We start from the raw sequence: 19,121 nt of genomic DNA on the forward strand, positions 1-19,121 counted from the left end.
CCATCTTTATACCACATTTCCATCCAACTTTCCGTCCAAGTCCAGAACGCTTAGAACAAGCCCTGTTAGATATGGGAGGGGTCTGCACACCCAGACATGCCACCTAAATAGTGGGGTACCTTACAGGGCACTGCTGTTAACTTCACAAAAAGGGTGCCATGTCTTCTCCTCCCTACAGCTCCCTTATAGGTTACGGTGAACCCCCCAAACCACCTCCAGAATCCCCTAGACCTGCTTATCTAACACCCCAATAGCCCTTATGGCTGCAAGAGCCACTTATATGCGAGTAAAAAAGGGTTTTGGGGTGTATAGGGCAGTGCACATGTTTAAGTATCAATGCAGTGATTACCACCAACCCCCAAAGATGTGAATGAAACAGTATATACTTGCCCGTATGATAGGTTCAAATGTTATGGCCAATCCTAGTACAGCCGCAATCAGGTTCCTGGAGTAGCCTCATGTTCAGTGTAATAAACCATTGAGATGGAGACTCAGGTCCATATCCCACTCTAACTACTACACTTATGGGTGTGAGACTGCCCAATGGAGGAGTCATGAGGATGAGATGTCAATAGTTCAACCACCACAGGTATACAGTTCAAAGTACACTTTATTGGTAGTAACACTGTGAAGACTCGACACCGACAGTGTTTCGGAATCAATACCTTTATCAAGAGTCTCGAAGGATGATTTATCATGACCATTAGCCTTTCTTTGGTCACCAGTTTTTTTGGCTCTGCTCGTTTCAAACATTCACCTGTGTTTAATGCACTATTCAAGTGATAAAGAAACCATCCTTTGGAACTCTTGCTAAAGGTATTGATTCTGAAACACTGTTGGTGTTGAGTCTTCGATCTTCGCAGTGCTACTACCAATAAAGTGTACTTTGAACTGTATAACCGTGGCTGAATTATTGACATATCATCTTCACGACTCCTCCGTTGTGCTGTGCTTCTATTGTCGTTGAGGCCTTTTTGGGCTCTCTCTTTGGAATCTGTTAGACTTCCACAATCCACCCATATCCCACTGAACCCACATATAGGTGACACCTGCAGGCAAAAGGGCGACTGGTGTGGTGTACACTTGGGAGCAGTAGGTTTTGGGTGGTTTTTGGAGGCTCACCATATAATATAAGGGGGTTATGGAGAGATGTGCACCTGGACCTTTTTATGTAAAGTTCAGTACAGTGGCCCAATAAGGTGCCCCACTGCTCTGCTGAGATGTCTGTGTGGTCAGTCTACTAATAATTCTAGTTTGTCCTACATCCCAGTGTCTTGTTTTGTGCGTTTTTCTTTTGGATGTGGGGAGTTTTTTTTTTTCATAACTGGTTCAAAACGATAGACACAGTGAGCAGAAATATCCATTTTTGAAAAAAACAAGATAGATATCTTGCAGTTTTGAAAATGGCCATTTGGTGCTGGATTTTTGTGCGTGTTCCACAAAACGTCCAAACTCGGATTAGGACGTCATATAAATGGCCTTCTATGCCTGCTTTAAAAAAAAAAAAAAGCATATAGAATGTTAGGAATTATCTGAAAAGGGATAGAGAATAAAACTGATAATATTTTTATGCCTCTGTATAGGTCCTTGGTTTGTCTACACCTTGAGTACTGTATGCGTTTCAGGTTTCCCCATCTCAACTAGAAGTGGTTCAGAGAAGACCAACAAAATTCTAAAGGTAATGGAACAGTTTCCTTCTGAAGAGATGTTAAATGGGCTAAGATTTTGCAGCTTGAAGAAAAGAAGACTGATATAGGAAGTGATAGAAATGTATAAATTGATGAGTGGGATGGAATGTCAAACAACACAAAAACAAAAGAACACTCCCTGAAACTAATGGCCAGCAGAATGAAAATAAAGTGTAGATTTTTATTTGTTTAATGAAGCACCTTGTAAACTGTGGAATCTGTTGCGGGAGGACGTGATCAACATGAGCAAATAGTGCGATTCAAAAATGGATTGGACAAATTCTTGGAGGAAAAGTCCATAAGGAAAATATTATCTCTGGAAATAAACTATAGAAAACAGATCTACTTAAAAAAATAATTATTTATTTATCTTTTTAAACAAAAATTTGCAAGATTCACTCTTGATTCAAAAACATGGAAGAAACAATAAATCAAGGGGGAAAAAAAATTCCACACTTTCTTCACAATGAGAAAGGAATAAGAAAACATACACAGTAATCCTCCTTAGACCATAATTTTATCAGAGGGGTCATGTAGGAAAAAAAGAAATCATTAAAAGAAAGGCTAATGATAGAGAACAATTGAGCCAATATCTATTCATTCCTTAGTTGACTATTCCTCTCGTGATCTTTTTCATATCTACGAAGATTCTCAACTGTTGAGGTTCCAAAAACATATATTTAAACCCAAGATACTTCACCACACATTTGCAGTGTTTTTGCCTTCATATATCCTTATGTGCAAGTACACAAGGTGACACATAAAATAAATGAAAGCACAGGAGTAAAAGCACAAGACCCTCACCTCAAATACTTTGAGCGTGCGAGATAAGGAGGATGACTTGGTATTTTTCAGTGTAAAGACCAGATTCACCATGGCCTTCCCATTCTTCTCTTCAAACACAATACTGTCCATGACATCACTGGCCTCAGCTGCTGCCACTGCTGCCGCTGCCACAGCAGCTTCCCGCTCCTTCCGGGCATCTTCAATGAGGCTTTGTCTTCTCCCTATGAACCGTGGCGACTGTGAAGATAACAAGGGAGGAAATGATTAGTTCTCGTTAATCTGCCTCTGATTCCACCCCTGCGGCCTACCCTTCCTCCAAAGACTTGAAGTTTTCCCCATGAATCTGATTGTGCTTGATCAGAAAATAATTTTAAAACATTTTATAAAGCCCATCTTGGAGTTGCTCAAAGCCACTGATTGCATAAAGCTCCGTTTTTCTTAAAATTTGCAATTCATTTTGCTTAATGGAGCAAATTCTTGGTGGTATAGCTATAAATCTTGAGTTTTCATACCCAGCAATGATACATTGATAAAAAGACATTATCATATGTAATACTATTGAACATGACTCCATACTTGCTGTCCCTTTTCACGTTCACATGACCAGCATAAAGTGGAGTTTATCAGTACTGATCTTATTTAATTTATCAAGAGTCCATATAACTCGTCTGAGTTTCATGGAAGCAGACTGACAGCATCTGAGGTACTTCAGAAGAATAAATTTCCATTGATCATCAGATATTGACACAGTCAATTCAAGGGACCATATATCTTTTTAACTAACTATATTTTGTTTCCGCTGCTCCAGCTGAACAGATATTTTATACCAGTTTGATGTTTCATGACCTAGTCTCATTTAATTTATAAATTTCAGAACCACAAGGTATTCCTTCAATCATAGGTTCCTATTTAATGGCCAACAGTAATGGTTCAAGAACCAAGACGAAGAGCAATGGTGACAGTAAAAATATTACAAGATATTCTTTACAAATAATAAATAATTCACAAACGTTAAAATTCTAATCCATATATTATATAAAATTCTACCATTCCTTCAACCATTTTATATAATAAACCCCAATTCCCCCATTTCCTCCCTTCCATCCCATAATCAATTCCCCCTCCCTGGATGAAAGCTGACAAAAATAAAGAACTGGGAATGTAATTTAAACAACCTTAGCTTCAGCGTAAATCATTGAGAATTAAACTTCTTACTCTAGGTGAAAGGTTTTGAATATATGGATCCCAAACTTCCATAAAAAGACGAGTTCGCCTAACCTCCCAAATCTCAAACAAAAGTAAACGATGCAAAGACTACATAAAGAATCCAGAATTATGGGAATTGCTTATAAAGAATCTAGGAAAGAATTGATATTTGTGAAGTTGTATTACGAACTGTGTTTTGAAACTAATAAAGTGAATTCTATTTTGCGACTCTGATTTCATGAACTTGAACTGGCTGGATGTGAGGTGATAACATCCAGAGTTTTTTGTTGTTTTTTTTGCTCGCATGTCCCTGGGACTGGGACTGAATAAAAAGCTTTATTTTTTGAACCTAATGTTTTGGTTTTTATTTTCAATTTAGGCAATTATCATTTTGACCACTCCAGAGAACCACTCAGCTGGGTACAGTAATGAGGATGGAGGCCCGCCTAGCACTGACCTCAACTCCCCGTTACAACGCTGGTTAGTTCGTCCACACACAGTGCAGTGCTCCGCCTTTAAGTCATGTGGCAGCAATGTGGTCAGAAACATGGACGCTCCATTCCTTCATAGACTAGGTGCCTCTCCCCCCACCCTCCATCTTTTGTCTCTCCTGTACCCTCGGCATCTTCTGTTACCCCTGATACAGTTGCTGCTTCTCCAGACCGGCAGCAACAAAACAGTCACAGGGGTACAGTCTTCATTCACATGCTGTCAGCTCTGCCAGTCCTGTGCCCCAGAACAGGAAACTGATGCCATGAAGATCGTGGCTCCATGCCTGTTTTAATATTGTTTTGAAGCTAGTGGTCTAAAGCAGAAGCCACACAATTTTCGCACTGTGGTGCAAAAGTTGGTATTAGGTACGTAGGTTACATTATTGTAACGTATTGCATCTAGGTTTGGTGAAAACAAAGAGTACGGCGTTGCAGCTTTTGATGAACTCTGCTGTAAGACCGATCATGGGTGCTTCACGGATGGCCCATATAATGCCGATTTTTGAATCAGCTGCATTGGCTTCCTATACAGCAAAGAGTGCAGTATAAAGTGCTATCAGTAGTTCATCAGGTTTTTGTATTCAAGGTTTGTCCAGGGAGGGAATTAAGATCTAAAAATGGTATGAGACTATCAATGGAGAGAGAGAGGGGTTGGGAATTATCTGTTTTTCAATAGCAGGAGTGAAATTTTGGACTTCATCGCCAGGTCAGCTGCGTTTATGCAAGATTAGCGATAAACGTTTGCAGACAGTCATTTGTTGATGCGTCTATGTGAGTCAAATAAGACTGGTCAGAAGGGAAGTCGGCAGGACAGCTTTTATTGACTATGTGATGTATTGTTTTTAATTTCTTTGTATTTTGATTGTAAACCGCCTGGGGTTTTTAGGTGGTATATACATTTTTAAATAAATAAATTCAGTTCAGTTGAAGCATGAATTACATAGGCTATTTACAGGTCACTGGCAAATGTATGTCCAGGTTTCATTGGCGGTCTAGCAGATGGTGTGGTAGGTTAAAATAGTGGTGCAAAGGAGGAGTATGTATAGGGTTCAGTGCTGGAATAGCAGCAGTGCTGCCACTAACAGATGAGATGAACTTGTAAGATTGTCAGTGGAATCTAGTGAAGTGGTCTTCAATAATACCAGATAGAGATGGACATTTATAAATGAACGTGTGAGGGTCAATATTCAGACTAGAAATTCAAGGCCGGCTACATCCGAGCTCCGGCATTGAATTTCCAGGCTTACGGACTGAATTTTATGCAGTTGTCCACGGCCTGGCTGCTCTTGAGTAGGCCCGCTCTTACTACTGGAAGCTAAGCAGGGTTGGGCCAAGCTGGTACCTGGATAGGAGACTACCACCAGATCCACCCAAAAACTGAAACTCTCCTTTCCCTCTCTAAAAGGCGTCTCCCTTGTAGGAAAACTAGGTTCCTCCCTCCCTTTTAGAATCACTGAGCTCTGGAACAACCTTACCTCCCCTCTTAGGAATCTGAGCTCCCTCCAACTCTTCCGTAAACATCTGAAAACCTGGTTATTCAATAAAATATATGGGGGGGGGAAAAAAGGTTCTAATGTGCATTACATTTTTTATAAGTTAAAAAAAATTAAGATATGTCTGAAACAATGCAAAAAAATAAAGCCTCAAAAATGAACCAAGTGTTTTTTTTTGTCTGTGCATATCCCTAACATCAGGCATGAAATAGATCTGAAGCTGATGGCTTCTCAGGCCAGAGACATCATTCTTCTAACATTAGACTTTCCTGTTCACCTCTCTGTCCTTTCCCTGCTGCTATTAGCAGAGATAACCATTTCAAATGAATCTGAAGTGCTGCTGATTTGATTAGGAGAGACAGCATTGCAACTCTGAAGCCCAGCCACACCTTGCGGCCTCCTCCGGGCGCAGATGCCTCATGCGTTATTTGCTTTCCTTTTTTTTTCCTAAATTGGTTTTAATAGCTGTGGCTCATTTAGAATCAGTTAGCACATCCATGCACAAATAAATCAAGAGAAAGATTCCCTGGTCTACTAATTCCAGCTTTATAACATGAAGTAAAACTTAGTTTGAAGCACACGTGAAGGGTAATATTATTAAAAACGCACATGTTTTGCACTGTGGCTGTATTAAATTACTTAAGAACATAAGAATTGTCATATTGGGACAGACCGAAGGTCCATCAAGCCCAGTATCATGTTTTTAACAGTGGCCAACCCAAGACCGTCCTAGGCTTCAAGAGCAAACTAGATGCATATCTCCTTAAGAGAGGCATATAAGGATATGGTGGACTATAAATTACGACAGGTGTACACCTGGCAGGGCCTCCGCGTGTGCGGATCACCGGACTTGATGGACCGAAGGTCTGATCCGGAGATGGCAGTTCTTATGTTCTTATGACCCAAGTACCTAGCTAGATCCCAAGTAGTAAAACATCCTTTTTTTGCCACTTAAAAACATTATTTACAGCAATGAGTGCGTTAAAGTTTTGTTGGGTTTTTTTTTTTTTTTAATTAGGACTCTTTCCCCTTCCTGCCCTATTGTGTCATTTACATGCTAATGATGAGAGAGGAGGCTGTTTGCCTAGCACAGCTGTGTTTGTGAGATAGATTCCAATCTTTTACAGTGTCCATCTGATAACAAGAATTTATACTCCTCTATGTATTTTTCAAATTCATGATGCTACCTCTGGAGTGGTACGTTTTGACCCAGAATGGAGGGAAAAGAGAAAAGAAAGTTAAGGAGAGCATGCCAAAGAGGTCAAGTGATTTAATAACGAAATAGCGCAGGTGCCAATCGTGGATTCTTATGCCTACTGTGGTGCAGAGTTAACATACCAGAGGAAGACTAAGCTGTGTTATTTTCTTCCTCAAGTGATCACCATTTCCACAATTAGAATTCTATTTACCGTAGTTGGGTAACTCAACTAAAAGAGAAAAACGATGTTGGATTTTTCTCGGGTTCTTCTGCGGCACGTGAGATCAATTTGAACAGACTTTGACCAAGAAATTAAACAAACCTGATTTGGAAGCCCATCATAATCCCACATGGATGAGATCAAGTGACCTACCCACAAGCGAAGAGTGAAGCTGCAGGACACCAGACAGCTCCATAATAATCTGCCTTGATGTTTCCTATTTATTCACACTATGCAGTGATAAAACTGTGTTTCTTCATTTTAAAGCCCTAGATTCACTAACAATAGCGACTCAATCACTGTTGGCCAATTCTCTCTGGCCGATTTCCCAACAGCGATTGATTCACTATTAAGTTTGCGTGCAAATGACTTGCACGGAGGTGCAAATCATTTGCACGCAAACCCACCGACTCAGTCACTCAGTGAGGGATTGACACAATGCAGAGCCCTAACAGTAGTGACAGGGAAAGCAGCCTCTTGTCACTGCTGTTTTTTTAATGGGACAGAAGTTCTGTACACCATCTGTTCCATTAAAAAGCCCCCTCCCCCCCCCCCCGGCTAGCATTTCTGAGCCACCATCCCCTCCCCCGAACCCCAAAAATATGGCAGGAGGGATGCCCACTCCCTTCTGCCCTGAAGGTGCCCCCGCCGCATGAAAAAAATGACGGGATGGATTTCCACTCCCTCCTGCCCCACAAATATCAGGAAGTCCCTGATTGGCCAAAACAAATGGCCAATCAGGGACTTAGGCTCCTTCCTAAGGAAGTCCCTGATTGGCTCAGATGCCTCAGGCCCCTCCAAAGGAGGAGCCCAAGCGTTTCAGACAATCAGGGCCTTAGTCCCTTCCCCGTGTATCACATGATGCACCGGGGAAGGCCTAAGGCCCAGTGTCATTGAAGAAGAGCTGGAGCAGGAGGTGCTCCCAAAGTCAAAGGGACGTGGGATGGGGAGGGGGGCCTCCGGTGGCAGGAGGGAGTGGGCATTCCTCCTACCATTTTCTTTGGGGGTGAGGGGGAAGGTATTTGCGGATAGGAGGGAGTGGGCATCCCTCCTGCCATTTTTTAGGGGGAGCGTGGGTGCCTTCGGAGCAAGGAGTGGGCATCCCTCCTGCTGATTTTTTTCGGGGAGCAGGCAAGCACCTTCGGGGACAGGAGGGAGTGGGCATCTCTCCTGGCTTTTTCTTTGGGGGCAGAGGGGGGAGGTCCTTTATGGCAGGAGGGAGTAGGCATGGGGCTTTACTAATTTGTATGGCTGGACTGGAAAATGGGCGATCAAGGGGTAAAGACACAGTGGGCTGTTTAATGAATCGGGTCGGTTAGCAGCGATCGCTGACGTTAGTGAATCTAGCCCAAAGAGGTTAAAATCTTACGCTGTAACAGCCTCATAGAAGTACCTTCAATAATATCCTACAGCTATTCCTTGTGATCTTAAGCAAATTACTTCAGCTTTCATTGCCTCAAGTTCAAACTTAGATTATAAGCCTTGATTCAATAAAAGCTTATCGATCTAGGTGCCTAAAGTTAGGCACCTAGACTGGTACACTTAGCCGATTTATGCACCTAATTTAATTATTTACCCATCCACCCTTTCTAGAAAAATGGGGGTTTTTAGCGCCAGCCACGGCGCTAGTAGCTCCATTGCTCATAGAATTCCTATGAGCGTCAGCGCTGTTACTGCCGCAGCTGGCACTAAAAACCATGCTACGCGGTTGTAAAAGGGGGTGTTAATTAAACTTAATCTGCACCGATAATTGAACATACCACTGAAAGGTAATTTTAAAACAGTTTAAAAAAATTAATTAGCTGGTAGGCACCTAAAACTTCGAGGTAGGCATAAGAACATAAGATTTGCTGCTGCTGGGTCAGACCAGTGGTCCATCGTGCCCAGCAGTCCGCTCACGCGACAGCCCTTAGGTCAAAGACCAGCGCCCTATTTGAGTCTAGCCTTACTTGTGTATGTTCTGTTCCAGTAGGAACTTATCCAACCTTGTCTTGAATCCCCGAAGGGTGCTTTCCCCTAAACAACCTCCGGAAGAGCATTCCAGATTTCTACCATTCTCTGGATGAAGAAGACCTTCCTTACGCTTGCACGGAATCTTTTCCCTTCTAACTTTAGCGAGTGCCCTCTTGTTCTCTTCATTCTGAGGTGCCTACCAGAAAGTAGGCCTGGTTAGAGGTGGATTCTGGGCATGGTGTGACTTAGGCACTTAACTTAGGCCAAGAAAATCCTGACACAAATGGGAGTGCACCTAAGGTTTTAATGTCTACCGGGGCCTATCACCACTTCGGCACCATTAGGCATCACCTAGCAGAATCAGGGGGGTTAAAATACATACAGTGCCTGAGTGTAGAAACATGACGCCAGATAAAGGCCAAATGGCCCATCTAGTCTGCCCATCCACAGTAAGCATTATCGCTTTCTCTCGCTGAGAGATCCCACGTGCCTATCGCAGGCCTTCTTAAATTCAGACACAGTCTCTGTTTCCGCCACCTCTTCTGGGAGACCGTTCCACGCATCTACCACCCTTTCTGGGAAAAAAGTATTTCCTCAGATTACTCCGCAGACTATCACCTCTTAACTTCATCCTATGCCCTCTCATTGCAGTTTCCTTTCAAATGAAAGAGACTCGACTCATGCACATTTATATTACGTAGGTATTTAAACGTCTCTGTCATATCTCCCCTCTCCCGCCTTTCCTCCAAAGTATACAGATTGAGATCTTTAAGTGTATCCCCATACGCCTTATGATGAAGACCGCATGCCATTTAATAGCCTTTCTCTGGATCAATTCCATCCTTTTTATATCTTTTTGAAGGTGTGGCCTCCAGAATTGTATACAATATTCTAAATGAGGTCTCAATACCTCCTTTTTCCTACTGGCCATCCCTCTCCCTATGCAACCTTCTAGCTTTCACCATCTCCTTTTCAACCTGTTTGGCCACCTTAAGATCATCACATACAATCACACCCAAGTCCCGCTCTTCTGTCGTGCACCTAAGTTCTTCACCTCCTAAACTGTACCGTTCCCTCGGGTTTTTGCAGCCCAAATGCATGACCTTGCATTTCTTAGCATTAAGTTTTAGCTGCCAAATTGCAGACCATTCTTCAAGCTTCGCCAGGTCTTTCTTCATGTTATTCACACCATCCGGCGTGTCATCTGCAAAGAGGCAACCCTTCCGCAATATCAGCTCACCTACTACTGAAAAAGGTGGAAGTTAAATCTTTCCTGTTGTGATTAAGAGGTTTCACAGTTCAATTGAGAGTGTTGAATTGGGATTCATTCTAGGAATCAGCTGGGACTGGAGGTGCTGAAGACACAGGCTCACAGCCCCTGGAAAGATTGGAGAATCATTAGGGGACAGTATTATAAATTGCTACAGCATTGTAGTTGCCCCAAAGGGAACTAGTAAGATAACTGACCACATGCACTATGTATGACCTCTTTGCTGAATCTGCATCTCACTGCCCTTCTGGAAAAACATAAGAAGTCACTTGCATCTTGGGTAGTTACCAATTTATAACCCTAATAAACGCTAGGCCTCCAGATGGTCAAGGGGTGAAGGAGAGTATTATGGAGAAGTAAACGAACTTACTGTATGCACCTGTAATAACGAATCTATTTTTATGTGTTCATGTGTTTTCTCTGTGTTTAAGAAGCCAAATTCACTATATAAGGACTGGCTTCAGACCAGAATTTAGAACACGTCTTGTCTACATTTAAGATGAGTATGTCCTCTTATATCGATATATTAATAAACGATTGTTAATTCAGAGCACAAGCTAGTGTTTATTTAATTTTTTATAGATTCCACAATGGATTCCACAATGGTCAAATACCAATATTCTGTCCAAATATGCACCTAGCATGCATTTCATAAGAAAGCACACCCAAAATTGGAGTGTGGGCAGTTCTCACACATGCACAACTTAGGAAATACTATGAGTTACGGGCATATCACTGAAATTATAGGAACACGTCAGTTATATAGCTGGTGCGAGTACTCGCATCTAACTTATAGGAACATTTTTTCACTGTTAAACTAGTATTCTGTAAAGGAAAGTAGACACCTCCATTCTTGTTTCAGTATCTTGACTCCTAGTCTTTGGAATAACCTTCCTCTTGACATTTTTATTTAAAGATGCCTATAACCTCTAACCGTCCTTATCAGGATGATAGATCTCATTTTAATTTTATTAATATCTTTCTTTTAAGCAGAGCAGAAACATTTTCCCCCTTGAAACTGCGCTAGCAGTTTCTAGCGCAGGGAGCCGCGCTGAATGGCCCGCGCTGCTCCCGACGCTCATAGGAACTCAGCGAGTGCTGGGAGCGGCGCAGGCCATTCAGCATGGTTCTCTGCGCTAAAAAAACGCTAGCGCGGTTTCGTAGAAGAGAGAGTTTCTTTTTTTTACCCTTCCCTTTTGTTTTATCCTTAAATGTCTCTCTCCTATCAAAAATGTAGTTCTCCCCTCTTATCTTCTTGTACAAGTAAGTCTGTTTATGTTATTTATCGTCCATAAATATATTAATTATTGTAAAGCTACCACGATTTTTAATTGTAAGCCGCCTACAAACCAAGTATAGGTGATTTAACAAATTTTAAATAAACCTGTCCTTCTGGAAGTTTAAAACCTCACTGAAGACTTTTTTCTCTCAAGATTTCCCTAATGATTGCTGATTACCTTACCTGCTTCTCTTCCGTGGGATAGCTATCCTCGGTCCCTATTTTTCCCTCCCTGTCTGACCTCTTTGTGTCCACAAATTTTCAAACCATGATTAAATAATCTTGCTATCCTTTGTACTCCCTGCCCCCATTTCTCCCTTCTTATCAGGCTTGTCATTTTGTCTTCAACCCGTCTATATTTTATTTACTCTGTAAACTACTTAGATGTCTGCCATTGAAATACAGTTCATCAAACTGAACTGTGAACTAACTCATTTAAGTACAGCCCTTTTCCAAGTCTATGAGGCGGTTTTCATATCAAGGAAAATGATGCAAACAGACAAACTGATTAACAGAACAAAAACAACATTAATAGTCGTGCAGTACTAACTAGAGAAACCTGGACAAAAGTTTCAAGGTGACCAGCTCTAAATGTTGACAAAAATGGATTAATGCATAACTCTCACTGAAAATGAGTTTCCATGTTTTTACACTAATTTGTTTTCTGTTGGAAAGTGGTTTTTAAAATAAATACTTGGAAGCCAGTATCCAAAACGATTTATGCACTTAACTTCAAAGTTAAGTGAATGGATAATTAGGGATGAAAATGTTGGTCCCTTCAACGCTCAACTTTTGCCAGAACTTCTCAAAGTCTAGTTAAAAGCTATATGGGTACAAGGCTGTCTGGAGATGGGGCTTAAACGGAACCCGATAGGCGTGCAGAAGTAGCGGGCTGAAACCCAAGGGGAGTCTGGTTCCGATCTCGCCACGGCTCCGTATCCAAGTTTCATTAAAATTTGTTATTCCTTTTATCAGATTTCTAAATGGTTTTACAATAATAAAATTTTTTAAATATGGAGGTATACAAACATTGGTCATTAACAAGACAATGTAAATGTACACATGGACATTATGGACTAACCGCGATTATAAGAGGTAAGAGGAAATAAATACAGTTTAAAATAGGATAGGAAGACGTAGAAGTAGGAAGAGGGAATTACATCTGTGGTCAAATCACTTAGGGGCCCTTTACTAAGCTGCATTAAAATCCACTTTTAGATGACTGTAAATGGTCCCATTTCCTCTTTCTTCCATTAATGGCCATTTCCTAATGGCATGTGGCCACTATAATGGGAGTCCTTACAGACACCCATTTCCTAGGTGGCAAGGGCTCCCATGCTAACTAATCGGTTAACCCGGTGGTTCCCAACCCTGTCCTGGAGGACCACCAGGCCAGTCGGGTTTTGGGGATCGCCCTGATGAATATGCACGAGAGAGATTTGCATATGATGGAGGTGGCAGGCATGCAAATCTGCCCCATGCATATTCATTAGGGCGATCCCCAAAAACCCGACTGGCCTGGTGGTCCTCCAGGACAGGGTTGGGAACCACTGGGTTAACACACAGTGATGCAGTTACTTTTCACCCTGAAACAGGCCCCCCAGTGCTAAGTTGGTTTTTTTCCTATGTTTTAGCATGTGGGTAGCATGTGCCAAACACTAAACTATTGCTGGATGCCTGTGCATGCCCCACAATAGTGGATTTTAACCTGCAGGAAGCACAGGTTTAGTAATTCTCTATTGCCTCAGAAACAAACTTAAACAGTGATGGTAAAATGTCTCCTGTACCCAAATGTACACGGCTTCATTAGCTTGCAGGCAATACGTAAGAGATTAAATAGACAGTGATGATATTCAGCAACTATGAGGGGGTGCTGAAAAGTTCTCAGCCCAACCGAGCAACTTCCTAAATTCTGAGCGTTATTTTGCCACTGTAGCTGAAAAGAGTGTGATCTTATTTCGTTAAGTGCCAATTTGCAAAAACAAAATTCTATGTTTTGACATTGTTTTAGACCAGGGGTGGGCAACTGCGGTCCTCGAGGGCCGGAATCCAGTCGGGTTTTCAGGATTTCCCCAATGAATACGCATGAGATCTATTTGCATCTACTGCTTTCAATGCATAGTCATTGGGAAAATCCTGAAAACCTGACTGGATTCTGGCCCTCGAGGACCGCAGTTGCCCACCCTTGTTTTGGATCACTGATCGAACCATATCCACGTCATTCTTTTCTTGTTTGGGCTGAGAAACTTTTCAGCACCACCTCATAGTGTGAAGACTTTCCGTGTCTGGTAACCAGAGCTGAGATTGTGATGTCATAATGCCTCATTCCACCAATAAGAGCCAACCTCATCAGTGATGTCACAATGGCTTGGTTGTCCTATATGAGAGGGTGCTGAAAGGTTCTCAGCCCAACCGAGCAACTTCCTAAATTCTGAGCGTTATTTTGCCACTGTAGCTGAAAAGAATGTTATCTTGTTTCATTAAGTTTTGATATTGTTTCAGATCGTTGATTGGTTCAGCGGGTACTTTCCTTCCTAAGTTTGTGCGAGGTTTATATGTAATAGCATTTTGCGAATCGTATCCATGTTATTCTCTTCGTGGTTGGGCTGAGAACCTTCCAGCACCCCCCCTCGAAGTGTGAAAAGTTTCAGCCTCTGAGAAGCAGAGCTGGTATTGTGACATCATAATGCCTCATTCCACCAATAAGAGGCAACCTCATCAGTGATGTCACTATGGCTTGACTTGGCTCACTTTTATTACATACGAGGGGGTGCTGAAAAGTTCTCACCCAACCGAGCAACTTCCTAAATTCTGAGCGTTATTTTGTCACTGTAGCTGAAAAGAGCGTTATCTTATTTCGTTAAGTGCCAATTTGCAAAAACAAAATTCTATATTTTGACATTGTTTCAGAGCATTGATTGAACCATATCCATGTCATTCTCTTCTTGGCTGGGCTGAGAACTTTTCAGCACCCCTCTCGTAACTAGTTAAATTTAATCTATTTAAGTAAGACGGCATAAACAGCTGTCCCAGTATAAATGGACAATTTATCCATTTACTTGTAAGAGCACATATATAGCATTCTACTTAAATTGATAGCACAGCTTAATATCCACATAAAGATAAACAGATAAGTCAGCAGCCCAGTCTGTGTGTGGAAACAACTTCTTTGTTTCTAAGATGCTCAGACATCTTACTGCCTTATCTCTGCTGGTGCCAAGATGAAACTCAAGAGGTCACCTCTGTGACATCATAATGCTGTTTGAGGTTAAATTAGGCTTACCGGAAAACATTGCAAGTGCAGGTATTGCATACAAACACTTCTGTTTCTAACAAGGATATACACAGAATAAATTTATGTTTGAATCTTTGTATATTTTAGATATTTTTAATAATTTGTATTATATTTTGGTTCATTTCCCACTTGTTTGTAATAAAATTTTTCATATTCATTTTTAAAATGTAGACATACATTGTTCATGCCTTGATATGTAGATTAACAGATATTGAATTTAATTTATATGTACTTTTCTATTAATGAATGGCGATCGCTGTTTCTTATCATGATGGTTTGCAGATACAGTACTCCCCCGATATTCACGGGGGTTCCGTTCCAGGAACCCCCGCGAATCTCGAAAAACCACGAATACGGTTTTTCATGGAGGAGCCTGAAGAGGGTAGCGGGAGAGGGCAGCAAGAAAGCAGCCGGAGCGCTGCGAGTGCAGGAAATCACTCGCGGTATGCTCCGACCACCTCTTCCTGCACTAAGTCGGGCCTTATTCATTCAGGAGCTGTGTGTCAAAGAGCTCCTGATTGGATAAAGCTTGACTGAGTTCAGGAAGAGGTGGTCGGAGCGTACCGCGAGTGATTTCCTGCACTCGCGGCGCTCCGGCTGCTCTCTCCTGCCTCTCCCACTGCCCTCTCCTTGTTGGCGGTTCGCATCCTGAGCCAACTTGCTTTGGCAGTGCCCCTCCCCCCCTCGTATCACTTCCAGCTCCCCCTCCCTCATTCCCTCCTGCCACCATGCAGGTTCAGCATCTCTCCCTCCCTTGTTCCGGCATCTTATTCCCTGTCCAGTCTCTTTCTATCTCCTCTGATCCCCCTCACTGTAGGTCCAGCATTTTCCCCTCACCTCTCTTAAGCCCCCACTGTTATATAAAGTTTATGTAGGTCACTGGGGGGCAGCAGCATGACAGGCTGCTTTTGGCCAGTCCCTGGGTCTTCCCTCTGCCATGTCCCACCCACAGGAAATTACATCAGAGGAGGCAGGACATGGCAGAAGAAGATCACATGAGGTATTTGGCACCCTTAATTACTGGTGCCCATCACCTGATCCAATGGTTAAGCTGGCGCTGTACTGGACACTCCTGCACTACATCGTTAGGAAGAATGGTTGCTGGAGCAGACTGTACGAAAGTTCAACGGCATTCTCTATTTTCACAAATAGGGCATTTGCCCACATAGCAGCTGCCACTATACGGACAAGTGATTTTCACTATTAGACCCTTCATTTTTCTAAACTAAAGGGCTAATTCTATAAACAATGCCTAAATCAGCCCTGGCAGCATGTCAATCTCACCTAGGCATCGTTTACAGAATCGTGGCTAGCAGCGCATATGTGAAAACTTAGGCGCCTGAAATGTAGGCGAGGATTGAAAGGCCTACATTTCAGGCGCCAACGTTTTTAGAGAATCATGCTTAGCGGAGCATAAGTCATGCTCCGCCCATAGAAACGCCCATTTAGGAGTTATGAGCCAATAAGCACCAAGCAATAGACGTCTATCTTTTATAGAATCAGATAGGCGCCTAGTACTTAATTAAATTGGGGTTGGTTTTTTTTTTTTTTTAGCAATTATTGAGCCTATTAAGGGTATTTTGCAAATTAAGTTAGGCGCATAACTTTAGACGCCCTTTATAAAATCAGCCCCTCAGTGACTCCGCGGAACCCTAGAAAAGTGAAATTCTAATTGTTAGCCTGGCACAAAAATATCACGGTGAATATATTGCTGCCTTCCAGTGATTTGATTTCCTAGTACGATTCTATCTGAGTGCATTAAAGGGATTCACTCGAAGGTTTCATATCTTCCTTTGCTAGGTCTAAATTGTTTGAGCTTTTGGAAGAATCAGCCCTGCATGTGGATGGTTTCCGCTTTAACCCTTACGTGGCTCTCTCCTCTGCTTTTGGCACCAGACCCACCGTGCTACCTGTGGGGTGTTTTAGGTGCATTTCAGAGAATTTGAGTCCTTTATTTGGACATAGTAGAAGGATGCAGGAAGAGTGTACCTGTCATTCAAAGAGGAAGAGCAAGTGATATACAATTGAACGGGAAATGGGAGGGAAAGGAGTGGGTGTAGCGTGCAGGGAGGGAAGGAAAAAGTGCAGGAAAAAAAGGAGGGGAGAGAGGGTGGGAAGAGGAAAGTGAGGGATGTAAAGGAGGAGGGGAGAGAGCAGAGAGTGGAACGGGGGAGGAAAACGTGTGCCTCTTCCATCCCCCTCCTGCCCACCCACACATATACACCAATACATATTCACAAACTCATACACACATACAGTATACACATACATTCGTGCACATGAATTTACATGTACACTTCTCCCTCCGTATTCATGGTTTCAGCATTGGTCGTTTCAATTATTTGTGGTTTTTAGCTTGCTGGCTTCTCTCCCCCCCCCCCCCCCAATTACGTCAGCTTGCATAGCAAAATCGCTGATTCCAAGCATTTACAGAGAAACATCGCCAATTCCCGGCACTTTCTTCACCGTGTTTTGCCTCTCCTTCAGGAACAGACCAGGTCTCCCACCATGTTACTCGCGGTTTCACCATATTCACGATGGTTTTTAACAGAAAACAGCGAATAACATATGAAAAAGTTATTTGTGTTTTTTCTATATTTGCGGTTCTGTTAATCCCCTATCACAGCGAATACGGAGGGAGAAGTGTATGCACTCCCAAACATATCTAGAAATTTGAACACATCTAAACCCCACCCCCCTCACCTTACATACCTGCTGAATTGGAACTGAGACACGTGTCACCACACCCTTCTGCAGTCGGCCATGGGAGCAATGGGAAAGTTTCCACTCTGTTATATGCTATAACTATACACTTCCTAAGCTGTTGCTACTTTTACTAAAGTCTGCTCTGCAACTCTTCCGAAAACCCAACAGCCTAAGTGAACAGAGACCCTGGTACCTTATGAACTGTCAATATCTTCAAACGACTTAGGTGGGACAAACCCTGACAGTAGTGAACTTCACTCTTAAAGTAGGGGACAAGGCGAGCACGAACTGTTGTGTAAGGTAGGATAGCAAACAGAGGCAATCAAAATTATTGTTAATATCCCTAATAACAATGAAATAAGAAAACCTGTCTGTCCTATTCAATGCAACAGACCATGGGCAAGAGTTTGGTTAAGGATGTTTTTGCGCCTATGTTGACGTTGGATAAAGGAAGATCATTCCAATGGAGAATAGATGATATCAAAGTAAAACAATTGCAATGAAAGAGTAAACCTGCAATATTTATACCCCCCCCCCCTTCGAGGAATTCTGTTTCTAATATATATTGGACTATCTGAAGTTATATTCTGGGCTGGCTCCAGGGTGCACTGTGGGGAAGAGAGAAGAATTCCGACTTCACAACGGAAATCGCCGGACTTGATGGGCAACAGCAAAACGACACCCGTTATCTAGTTCGTCAAGCCATTCGTGGCTGCTTTCCCCTTCTTCAAAGTTTGCTCGTCACTGATTGCCCGAGTTTAACCCTTGTGAGCCCTCCACTCACCCCATCATTAGATGACTAAAGTTGCATCGGGAGTCTCTTTTGGAAAGAAATCGCCGGGAGCCTTTGGAACTCCCGATACGACATGTCAGACCTAACATTCCCCAAGCTCAAAACTCCGAATCCTAAAGAAGCTGATAACAGAACTAGCCACGAGAGGAAGTGGCAGGGTTAGAGCTACAGCCTTCGGAAACTTTAAACCTGCATGCAAGAATCAAGCAAAACCTGTTTCCGACTGATCCCCGAGTATAAGACGTATTTTTCTGTATTAGACTCCACCACCACCCAAATCTGGTCGATTTTGTTTTTTTTTGTCGTTTTTATGAACAGAGAACAAAAAAAGTCAGCTTTTAGTCTTGTGTCTGACTGCTTCCTCGCCCTGCCCTGTCATGAGTTCTCTTACCATGATGGCCTCGGCTTGCTTGGAGTCCAGCTCGGACACGGCTCTGCGGAAGCTTTTGCCCGCGGAGCTGGAAGGGTTGGGAGTTGGCATCCCGAGACTAACTTTAGGTCTCGCCTTAGTTTGCGCCGGCTCCTGCTGTGAGCGAGCCTCTGCCGTCAACGATTTTATAGGACGCCTCTGACGTCAAAGTCGTTCATCCCCCCCCCCCCCCCTGAGCCCAGCCTTAGGCATGGGGGGTGAGAAGGGGTGGGCGAAGAGAAAACCACTCCTGGACCGATCAGGCGATCGCTTCTCATCCTGTTGCAACTGGCAGACTCTGCTTTTGCCAAAACGGTTTCGTGTATGGTGTGTA

The 19,121-nt window shown here is 42.7% G+C and overlaps 1 protein-coding gene across 3 annotated transcripts in view; it reads right to left on the reverse strand.

Annotated features, from left to right (window-relative positions):
* TH (tyrosine hydroxylase) overlaps positions 1-18,893 on the reverse strand; it is a 57,453-nt gene extending 38,560 nt beyond the window's left edge. For all 3 annotated transcript variants that reach the window (XR_004537541.1, XM_033927858.1, XM_033927859.1), the window contains exons 1-2: positions 18,770-18,893; positions 2,493-2,711 (exon numbers count right to left, since the gene is read on the reverse strand). Coding sequence is in view for 2 of the 3 variants with exons in the window: in XM_033927858.1 (XP_033783749.1) it covers positions 2,493-2,711; positions 18,770-18,859 (309 nt within the window). In the remaining variant the exon portion in view is untranslated. The remainder of the gene's footprint in view (positions 1-2,492; positions 2,712-18,769) is intronic.
* Positions 18,894-19,121: the final 228 nt, after the last annotated feature.

This window comes from Geotrypetes seraphini, chromosome 19 (assembly GCF_902459505.1).
Source record: "Geotrypetes seraphini chromosome 19, aGeoSer1.1, whole genome shotgun sequence".
In the NCBI taxonomy this organism is placed as follows: Eukaryota; Metazoa; Chordata; class Amphibia; order Gymnophiona; family Dermophiidae; genus Geotrypetes; species Geotrypetes seraphini.